The sequence below is a fragment of the Heterodontus francisci genome, chromosome 5 (genome assembly GCF_036365525.1).
Source record: "Heterodontus francisci isolate sHetFra1 chromosome 5, sHetFra1.hap1, whole genome shotgun sequence".
Taxonomy (NCBI): Eukaryota; Metazoa; Chordata; class Chondrichthyes; order Heterodontiformes; family Heterodontidae; genus Heterodontus; species Heterodontus francisci.
Window position 1 is genome coordinate 182,783,736 of NC_090375.1, and position 11,820 is coordinate 182,795,555.

At 46.9% G+C, this 11,820-nt stretch overlaps 1 protein-coding gene across 2 annotated transcripts in view; it reads left to right on the top strand.

Annotated features, from left to right (window-relative positions):
• The window catches only part of LOC137369648 (uncharacterized), a 97,138-nt gene extending 85,813 nt beyond the window's left edge, over nucleotides 1-11,325 (top strand). For both annotated transcript variants that reach the window (XM_068030984.1, XM_068030983.1), the window contains 2 exons: nucleotides 7,314-7,398; nucleotides 10,823-11,325. In XM_068030984.1, coding sequence (XP_067887085.1) covers nucleotides 7,314-7,398; nucleotides 10,823-10,868 — 131 coding nt within the window. In that variant the 3' untranslated portion in view covers nucleotides 10,869-11,325. The remainder of the gene's footprint in view (nucleotides 1-7,313; nucleotides 7,399-10,822) is intronic.
• The last annotated feature ends 495 nt before the right edge of the window (nucleotides 11,326-11,820 follow it).

Here is an 11,820-nt window from a genome sequence, read left to right on the forward strand (position 1 = left end):
GAAACATCAGAGGAATGTATGATGGCATTAAGAGAGCTTTTGGCCAACCATCAAGAAGATCGCCCCCCTCAAATCTAAATCAGGGGACACGATCACTGACCAACGCAAGCAAATGGACTGCTGGGTTGAGCACTACCTGGAACTGTACTCCAGGGAGAATGTTGTCACTGAGACCGCCCTCAGTGCAGCCCAGTCTCTGCCAGTCATGGATGAGCTGGACGTACAGCCAACTAAATCGGAATTCAGTGATGCCATTGATTCTCTAGCCAGCGGAAAAGCCCCTGGGAAGGATGGCATTACCCCTGAAATAATCAAGAGTGCTAAGCCTGCCATACTCTCAGCACTCTACGAACTGCTTTGCCTGTGCTGGGATGAGGGAACAGTACCACAGGACATGCGCAATGCCAATATCATCACCCTCTATAAAAACAAAGGTGACCGCGGTGACTGCAACAACTACCGTGGAATCTCCCTGCTCAGCATAGTGGGGAAAGTCTTCGCTTGAGTCGCTTTAAACAGGCTCCAGAAGCTGGCCGAGCGCGTCTACCCTGAGGCACAGTGTGGCTTTCGAGCAGAGAGATCGACCATTGACATGCTGTTCTCCCTTCGTCAGCTACAGGAAAAATGCCGTGAACAACAGATGCCCCTCTATATTGCTTTCATTGATCTCACCAGAGCCTTTGACCTTGTCAGCAGACGTGGTCTCTTCAGACTACTAGAAAAGATCGGATGTCCACCAAAGCTACTAAGTATCATCACCTCATTCCATGACAATATGAAAGGCACAATTCAGCATAGCGGCGCCTCATCTGACCCCTTTCCTATCGTGAGTGGCGTGAAACACCTACACTGTTTGGGATTTTCTTCTCCCTGCTGCTCTCACACGTGTTCAAGTCTTCAGAAGAAGGAATTTTCCTCCACACAAGATCAGGGGGCAGGTTGTTCAACCTTGCCTGCCTAAGAGCGATGTCCAAAGTACGAAAAGTCCTCATCAGGGAACTCCTCTTTGCTGACGATGCTGCATTAACATCTCACACTGAAGAGTGCCTGCAGAGTCTCATCGACAGGTTTGCGGCTGCCTGCAACGGATTTGGCCTAACCATCAGCCTCAAGAAAACGAACATCATGAGACTGGGCATCAGAAATGCTCCATCCATCAATATCGGCGACCACGCTCTGGAAGTGGTTCAAGAGTTCACCTACCGAGGCTCAACTATCACCAGTAACCTGTCTCTCGATGCAGTAATCAACAAGCGCATGGGAAAGGCTTCCACTGCTATGTCCAGACTGGCCAAGAGAGTGTGGGAAAATGGCGCACTGGCACGGAACACAAAAGTCCGAGTGTATCAGGCCTGTGTCCTCAGTACCTTGCTCTACGGCAGCGAGTCCTGGACAACGTATGTCAGCCAAGAGCGACGTCTCAATTCATTCCATCTTCGCTGCCTCCGGAGAATCCTTGGCATCAGGTGGCAGGACCGCATCTCCAACACAGAAGTCCTCGAGGTGGCCAACATCCCCAGCTTATACACACTACTGAGTCAGCGGCGCTTGAGATGGCTTGGCCATGTGAGCCGCATGGAAGATGGCAGGATCCCCAAGGACACATTGTACAGCGAGCTCGCCACTGGTATCAGACCTACCGGCCGTCCATGTCTCCACTTTAAAGACGTCTGCAAACGCGACATGAAGTCTTCTGACATTGATCACAAGTCGTGGGTGTCAGTTGCCAGCGATCGCCAGAGCTGGCGGGCAGCCATAAAGGCGGGACTAAAGTGTGGCGAGTCGAAGAGACTTAGCAGTTGGCAGGAAAAAAGACAGAAGCGCAAGGGGAGAGCCAACTGTGTAACAGCCCCGACAAACAATTTTTTCTGCAGCTCTTGTGGAAGAGTCTGTCACTCTAGTATTGGCCTTTATAGCCACTCCAGGCGCTGCTCCACAAACCACTAACCACCTCCAGGCGCTTACCCATTGTCTCCCGAGACAAGGAGGCCAAAGAAGAAGATATCTGCATTGCTCAGAATTAAATCAGATATCAAAATTAAACCCCGCGTAAACATAACAGTACTCATGTGGGCATTAGATCTCCCTGGGACAAGCTTGCTGTCTTTGTTAATCGCAAAGGCTTCCAATCTGTAAATGTGCAACAGGTTTGTGACCACAGGAGAAGAATCTGCATGTTTGTGCATATTTCCCAGGGAGCTGTCATGACTCCTACATTCTGAGGAACTCCCAGCTCCCAGCAGTTTTCGAGGAACCAGCCGAAGTGGATAGATGGATCTTGGCCGACAAGGGTTACCTATTTTGTAGATGGTTGATGACACCAGTACGTCATCCCCAAAGTGCTGCTTAAGAGAGATACAATGTCGCTCATGCATCCGCCAGAGCCATCATTGAACACACCATTGGCATGCTGAAAATGTGATTCCATTGCCTTAACCGGTCTGGAGGGGCCCTTCAGTACACACCACAGAGGGTGTCATGAATAAACGTTGTCTGCTGTGCCTGGTACAACCTTGCAATTAGACATGGCAACATTCTGCAGCTGGAGGAACACCAGTCCTCAGATGCGGAGGTGGACAACAATGCCATCATCAATATGAGGGCTATGGAGAGACATGAAAGGGATATCAGGGAGAATCTAATTTATGTACATTTCAGCCAACAATAATCATCAAGGAACATTGGGAGGAGAAACATAACAATTCCCCACAGAAATTCCCTTTTGCATGAGGTCTTATTTATCTCTGCAATCTTAATGAAGTGTGGCTGCACTTTCATTTGATTGGCATTTGAATTCATCCATGGGCTATGATGAATGCAACTACACACCACTGCAAGTTATGTTAAGTTATGACTGTAGAAAACAAAAATAAAGCATGACAGTATTGGAAAAAGTTATTAATTATCAATAGGAAAGCAACCATCATTGAAGATTGAAGACTAAAATTCGAATGAGATATGGACATTGGACATTTCCTGAGATGCCTTGCAAGCATCATTGCGCTCCTGCCATAGACCTCCAGAAAACTTCTTTGTATCCATCTGTAATCAAGCAAAACATTACTGAGCGTATATCAAATTTTGCAAGAAATAAAAATGTTTTAATACATCTTTGCATTCGTTAACATTTTTACATCACCAGTACCACCTTCGTGCTCAAAACTGTTTCAGTTTTCTTTTCCTGCCAGGCAGTCTGCTCAGTGTGCTGCCACATTGCTGTGGATGACCCTGGCGGGCATCCTCTGCAGGAACGGGGCCTTGATGTCTCCATCCTATTTGGGGTCTGCAGCACTGGTGCTTGAGTATCCCGCGTGTGCTCACTTGCTAACGTAAGGGGATCAATGTTGAGGGGTAGGACGGGACACTGCTTATCGTGGGGGTGTCCTGTGAGGAAGGCCCCTGAACAGCTAACACGTGCTCCTCCTCCAAATTTGTGCAGGATGGCACCTGCCTGTCTCCCTGAGTGGAAGGAGCACCTGGACGGTGGTCCAGGTTCCACGTCCCCCTCTCACGTTGACTCTGCTGCATGGAGACCATGGCAACAGCGATGGAGTGCAGGTCAGATCGCATGTGGCTCGAGTGGTCAACCAGACTCGCCACGGAGCTTGCCAAACTCTCTACTGAGGAAGGCATATGCTCAAATGCTGGGACATGGCAGACGTCATGTCTTGCATGGATTTCTCCATGTCACGCGCTAAGCCACGTATGACCTCAAGCATCTCTGATATATTTTCCACATGGCTTTGCTGCGCATCCAGCAGACTTCTCGTAGCAACAAACAAAGGATCATCATGAGCATGGGGCTGAGCAGGGGTCTGGTCCCTAGCTGTCCTCCGATTGTCAGGGCACCCGGCTGGCACATGCTCTCTCAGCAGCTGGACGTGTCTGTGTCATGCACACAAACGTGTGACCCAGATTTTAATCTTAAACCCTCCACGTACTGTGTGGATGTATTTGCACTGGCGGAGGTGGAAGAAGAGGCAGGTGATGGTGCACCCTCTGGAGCATTGGCTTCTTCTTACTCCCCAGAGGAGGATTCTTGGGCCACGCAGTGTTCTGCTACTCGAATGCAGGCGCCTGCAGTTGCAACACAAACAGAGACATTTTAAGCATGTGCTTCACATGAGTTCATACAATTTCCTTCATTTTCCACATATGGCTGCAAGAGCAGAGGCGACACTTCATCCTTGCGCCTTATGGATCCTGCCTCGCCATTGCCGCTCACCCTGCCTCCCTCCTCTCTCGCAATTCAGAGGCGTCCTACTCAGCCGTGGTCAGCACCCTGATGTCAGGGATCCCTCCTCCAGTCTTAGCACACTCGTGCTTGTTGTGGCTTCGTTTCTCCTGCAACAGACAGTGCAAATTTGATAATGCATCACAACCATTGCATACATGCATCAACATCACTCATTCTGCATTGGCTTTCGCACAACATATCCAATCACATAAACAATCTTCATCATTTAGTAAATGGCACCAAGGCTGCTCATGCAATCGACTGCATTTCTTGCATACCGTCTGCCTTAAAGACACCTCACCATGGAAGAAATCAATGCAGCAGCTTCGCCAGGACCATTTACACTCGCCAATCTGAGCAAGTCATTGATTCGTTTGCAGAACTGCACCCATGTTCTAAGAGTTACCCCATGGCTCAAGACCCCCTCTGCTACCTCCATCCAGGCTGCCTTGGTGAGGCGGGAGAGTCTTCGTACTCCATCTGCAGGGAAGAGGACCTCCCACCTTTCCCTGGATTTCTAGAAGGCATTTGACAAGGTGCCACATAAAAGGTTATTGCACAACGTAGGAGCTCATGGTATATGGGGTAATATATTGGCATGGATAAAGGATTGGCTGGCTGGCAGCAGAGAGTATGCATAAATGGGTCCTTTTCTGATTGGCAGGATGTGATGAGTACAGTCCCACATGGGGTCTGTGCTGGGGCCTCAACTTTTACAATTTATATCAATGACTTGGATGAGGGGAGCGATGGCTTGGTAGTTAAATTTGCAGATGACACAAAAATAGGTAGAAAAGTATGTTGTGAAGAGGACATAAGGAGGTTGCAGACCGATATAGAAAGGTTGAGTGAGTGGGCAAAAATCTGGCAGATGGAGTATAATGTGGGGAAAATGTGAAGTTGTTCACTTTGGCAGGAAGAATAAAACAGTAGAGTATTTCTTAAATGGAGAACGACTGCAGAATTCCAAGATGCAGAGGGATCTAGGTGTTCAAGTGCATGAGGATGTTATGCTTCAGTTGTACAGGGCATTGGTGAGACCACACCTTGAATACTGTGTGCAATTTTGGTCTCCTTATTTAAGGAAGGATGTAAATGCATTGGAGGCAGTTCAGAGGAGGTTTACTAGATTGATACCTGGAATGAGTGGCTTGTCTTATGAGGAAAGGTTGGACACAGTGGGCTTGTTTTCTCTGGAGTTCAGAAGAGTGAGGGGAGACTTAATTGAAGTATATAAGATCCTGAATGGTCTTGACAAGGTGGATGTGGAAAGGATGTTTCCTCCTGTGGGGAAGTCCTGAACTAGGGGGCACTGTTTTAAAACAAGGGGCTGCCCTTTTAGGACAGAGCTGGGAGAAATTTTTTCTCTCAGTGGGTTGTGCGACTTTGGAACTCTCTGCCTCAGAAGCAATCATGGTGTATGGGGCAGTGATGGTGGTTTCCACCACTAAAAGGCTGCCCCTGCCATATGATCCCACTGCTTGGCTAATTTAAATACAAAATCGTGTGGGAAACGGGATTTGCGGCAGGAGCGGAAGTTATGACAACTTCTGGTCCCGCCATTGGAAATGCTGTGGCACTCATAAGATTCCACTCAATATATCCTCACTCTCTTGTGTGCACATTCCATTCACACTGTCCGCGATTGCATGGCCACCCTGAGCCCCCGCTGGCTCCAGAACCTCCTCCTCTGTCTATGTCAGTGGTTTCACATCAGGGATCTCACTGCCAGTCCTCAATGTCTCCCTGGTGTCATGGGTCCGTTTCTGCTGCAAGCAGAAACGGGGACACAATTAGACTTCGCACAAAGAGCAACAGAACACTTATGCTAGTGGCAGCCCCTCATCCCTTGATGGGGGTCTCCTAAATAGCTCCTCCCATGTCTGCTCTCAGGGAAAGTAATGACGGTAAGCTCTGAAAGAAGGCGACCTGTTACCAAGATACAGCTATGCATCTGCCATGATGTGGTGATGCTTCATCCCCTTGCCACCTCTTTTGTGTTCACTTCCTTCCCTGTTGCACTCCCTCTCGCATAGCCAGATGCAAGCCCCAAAGAGTAAATAGGTATGGAGAACTCACCTCTTGCAGCACTGGACCCAGACTGCTGTCCTCTGCGATCTCCACCCAGGCTTGCTTAGTCAGGCAGGAAGATCTCTTCTTGCCATCCCTTGAAAAGAGGACCTCCCGCCTTTCCCTTGCAGCCTAGAGGAGAATCTCCAGGGAGGCATCATTAAACAGGGGACAACCCAGTGCCACGATGTGCCTCGGACATGTCCCAGTTGGATCCTGCTCCGTTCTGTTGGTCCGCAGTCCTGGTGCAGGGGCGCAGGGAGGTGCAAAGTCTCAGCAGTGGTAGAGGGGGATTTATGAGTTATAACAGCAGCAGCAATGTTAGAGGGGGTTTGAGCAGCGTCAGTGGTGGAGGAGGGTTGTGAGTTACAAGAGCCGCAGCAGCAGTGGTGGAGAGGTATCCAGGAGTTCTAACAGGAGCAGCAGCAGAGGTGGAATGGTGTATGTCAGAATATCACTGGTGCACAGCCCATCATTTTCCATCCATTAGAATTAAGGTGTGGAAAATTGTGGGCTATCTGACTATGATTTTTCAAGATGCTCTCCCTACAAGCATGGCTGTCTGCTGGAAATGCTGGATCATGATATGCAATCCTGGTGGGTAGTGCTCAATGCCAGGACTGAAAATTCATAAAATTGGTCCTGGAATTTCATGAATTATGAATGTGCTCTGTTATGGTTGCATATTCACGAGAATATCACTCTGCAAATTGAGATTCTAATCTCAACAGTACCATCAAGAACACATGCCAAATGGCTGGGAGGTACTTTCTGAAAGTGATGGAGTGAAAGCAAGAAAGTGAGCTTACCCAGTCCTTTCTCATACTTCCCCTAGATCCAGCTCTGAAGCAATACTGACAGAAACTGCAGATTAAGAGGGAGTGGGGGGAGCTGTCTATCCTCTTGACCAGGAAATGCTCCAGCAAACCAAATAGGAAAAAAAATTATATATTAGTTGGACGATAAATGCTATAAAGATACTAAATGAAAGCTAAATGTGTTTCAGATTATGGTGCCACCAAGAATTTGTCTGATGTTGAAGATCGAACTATGCCATTATTGAAGTTAATGAAGAGGAGATGGACTCATAGGTATGTGATGTTTAGTAACTAAGGAAACAAAAAAAAAAAGAATTTTCAACTGAATTCGCTTGAACAAATAAACTAGTATACTGAATAACTCACATTACATGGGGTGGGAAATATAGCAGTGTGGCATCAAGCATATATCACGCACCTTGAGGCCCATCCATGTCCATATAACTGCCATTTTTGTCTTTCATAATCATCTTGCATCAGGTTAGTTAGGAGTTCATCTTCTTTTGTTCAAATTTTATGAAGGCACTATGGAAACTGAAACCAAATAAACTCCACTCTGTCATGCTAAACTGAAACCTCAAGTTGGTCTTGTGCAGATTGATGCACCCTCTTCTTGAGCCATTTAGCAGTTATGATCTAAAATTCTCGTTCTCCAAGAATGCAGTAAGCATGTAAGGTCAGTGGAGTCAGGCTGCCGACATCATGAAGCTGGAACATGATTTAACCAAGAGCAGACAGTGAGCCCAGTGGGAGTCTGCTCGCCATCTGCAAACGAGCAATTAAAGGCCAATTAAGATAGTTGAGGAGGCAATTGACACTGACCTTACGTGCCCCTCAGAATTTTACAAGCCGTGCACGGGCCACATAAGGATCAGCGCCTCGGCAGTATTTAAAGGTTGACAACAGGGTGGCAGCTGTAGGGATCTGGTGCACTCAGCTGATGTTCACTGAGGCCCTTTGATTTATTTGCACAGAAAAAGAAGGGCAAACATTTGTGTTGGCTTGAGACCCTCTTGAGCAGTTAGTCCTCCTGGCAGGGGCACATTGGAGAGGGGCTTAATAGGGGGAAAGGATGGGGTGGCCTTTCTGCAAACAACGGGAAGGGTCACCCCCTTAAAGCAACATTGCCCAGGTGGGATGGGAATCATGCATTCCGGAGGAGTTTCCTCCAGCGAGGAGGAGAACCTGAGAGGGAGGGACCGAGGGATGGGCAAATGGAAATTGGCATCTAGCCACCTGCAGGGGCAGCCTCAGATGTGAGTGTGGCAGAAGGCCGCAGAGAGAACTGGGTGCAGAGACCGGCACGAAGACGAGGGTACCCAGTGGCCAGGGTGTACGGGCAACGGATGAGCTACCTTCAGATGTCGGAGTGGCAGTATTGCTGAAAACTGAGCCTGCCCTGAGAGGTCGTGACCGATCTATGCACCATGATGGTGGCAGAGGTGAGCTCCAATTGCATCCAATGCCTGTGCTTGTCAAGGTCACTGTGGCCCTGAATTTCTATGCCTCAGTCTCATTCCAGGGGCCCACTGGAGACATGTGTGGCATCTCCCAATCAACCACACTCCACCTCATCAAGTTAGTGACAGATGCCCTCTTCAGGAGGGCCAACCAGTGCATCAAGTTCAGAACTGATGTGGATAGTTAGACCTAGAGAGCCAGAGGCTTTGACGCCATGGCTGGATTCCCCCAGGTGCAAGATCTCTTAGACTGCGCGCATGTGGCCATCAAGGTCCCCGGAGGACAGCCAGGGGCCTTCATCAACTGGAAGGGATTTCACTCCCTCAACATCCAACTTGTCTGTGACCACCGCGAACGGATCCGACAGGTGTGTGCTCGTTTTCCTGGGAGCAGCCATGATGCTCACATTCTCCGGCACTTCCAGGTGCCACAGCTTTTTGTCTCGCAGTGCGCCTGCAAGGCGCCAACCAACAGTCTGCTCAGGATAAGATTCAGATGCTTGGACCAGTCGAGTGCACTCTTCAGTATGCCTCTGAGAGGATCTCCCGGATAGTGGTGGTTTGCTGCACTTTGCACAACCTGGCGCTGCAGATGGGGGAGGACCTGTCTGCCGAAGACATAGTGGAGCACAAGGCATCCTCAGACGAGGATGATGATGAGGAAGCTGAAGAGGAGGCACAGCATGCTAACAGACATGAAGGGCCATTTGGAAGGCAACAAGATCTAGATGCAAGGGAAGCTGAGGAGGCACTTACCCTCACTCGTTTCTCCTGATCCTTATCACTTCAGGCATCCAGACAAATAAAGATCCAAACTGCAGTACACAAAAGCCACTCACCTCTGCTGGAAGCCCAGACCCTCTCATCCATGAGCATCTGTTACTTCTGCAGTGTGCAGATGATGAGCACACACACCATGGTCAACCCCATCCAGCCCTGGGTCAACATTTCCCACCCTTGCACATCTGGATGGCCTCCATCACTGCACTGAGATGCTCATAAACAATATTTAACATTTATTGCATTGACACTTGCACACGAGGTAGTGGTCAGAGGAAGATGAGGGGGTGGTCACAGGCAGATGAGAGGTGTTCTTCAGTGAATGATGAGGGCTTCATGCAGATGAAGGCTTCTATAAGACTCCAGCCTTCCTCCTTGAGACATTTGCATACAGGTATCAGGTGCTGGCAGCCCTTTAAAACATGCCGCCAGCACCTTCTTCCGGGTCATAGGACGGTGCGGCAGTTGCCTTACCTCCCATACCCGGTTGTGGATTCGTCGGAGATCAGAGAAGGAGGGCCTTTGCCACCCGCTAACGCTTTGGCCTCTGCGACCCCGCCACTAACAATGATTTAGACTAAACAGTTGTAGATGATGCCTTATTTGACAGATATGACCTATCTCTATTCCCCTACAAGGATCTTTGTCCTTTTTGGCTCAAGATGCCACTTGGTCAGTTTCCAGGATGCTTTTCAAGAATGTCGAATGAAATTGAAAAGAAACCTTATGAATCTTAGAAGCTCTTCTTTGTGCCTGGAAGTAGACATCCTCCATATATTGCACTTCTCATCTCTCTTTTTGCAGTAAGGGTAATGAATTAACCTCTACTTTTTCAAATATGTTTTGAGCATAAATAAACTGATGCACAGGGGCTCTTTTACATTGCTAGGAGCAGGATAGTGCCCTGCATTACAATACATCCAAAAAGATCATTGCTTGTATGACCTGAATTCCAGAGAACGTAATCTTGTGCTCATTCACCACTCATTGTGTGGTAGATGGCTTCTTGCAGGAATGAGGAAGACCCTACAGGTTGGATAATCTTTTGTGTCAATGCGATACACTTTCATATTGCTCTGACACAAAACTGTAGTGCAGCTAAGGAGTGAAGTTGTTGAATGGGTGGTACAACACATTTTGGCAAGCAATGTGAGAGTAATTCCTCAGCGTCTTTCACTTTGTTGGCAGTCCAACTTTTTAAAATTTATGTTTAGTGTTTAACAGACATTTGTATTTCACCTAAGCTCCACTTGCCAGTTCAAATTGTGATATAGAGCCAGCATTGATCTCAACAGGTACTAGTATCAAACCTTTTTGTATAAAGGCGACACAGTAGTCTGCAACTTAGGTAACAATGAATCACAAAGGTAGTAGTGAATGTGGTATAACGTACAATGTAGTACAATTACTGATTTTCATTAACTTGCTTATCTACTCATATGTCTGTTTATCTTCAGATCCACCCAAGAAAATGATGAAGGCGTGGAGCGTAATAAAGTATGATGTGAAGGAAAGGAACAATAATCAATTTGCTAATTTTTCTTAATATTATCATTTTGTACTATTAAAGGTTTAGTTCCCCATAATTATATCTTTCCATGTGTAGGTAAGAATTAACCTATTTGTGAGAAAATACAGTTTTCCACGTGATCCATTTTGAAGATATGCAATGTTTTGCAGACAAGCTATAATATTGGGGCACCTGCAGTTTTGATCACCATTCATCACACTTGGTTCTTGAATTTGCAAAGTCAGGGAACTGGGACAAGGAACAAGAGGGCAACATATGAGCACATAAATGGAGTCCTACCCAATATCAATAGTGATGTAAAGAATTACTTTATCTTAAAAATAGATCATGTGGGGAACCAAATATTTTAATGCATAGATAAAGCTATTTATGGAATGGTACAATGTTATAGGATTCCCCATTGTATTTTTGTTGCATATAAATAATATAGTAAAGCAAACTTGTGAAAACTGATATGTTTATCAATTAATCATATTGTATTGGTGGTAATGACAATGCAAACATTGGATGTCTGTCAGTACTTGATTTTCATTTTTGCACCATTAATTGCTTGAGGTATTTGGGGAGCTGCTGCTTTTGAAGGTACGGTTGCATAATTATTGGAGGCTTGAGCATTGCTAGTGCTTTGGAAAGCTGCATTGTAACTGCAGTGGCAGTTTGTGACTGGGTGGATATCTTTACAATGAACTATGTACCTCTCAAGTTACCCCAATGGCAGCAATGCTTTTATCTTTCTCTTGATAACATGACTAATATCTAAGTACAAACTAAAGATTCACAATGCACTGATACAACCAAAACTATACCTACCACATCTGCTGTTTCCTGTTCTTGTTTTATCATGGGATCTGTAAGCATCAGTGTCAAATTGAGTTTTGAAATTTGGCATTTCTCCAAATCTTCAATTCTATCTCGTACCATCTC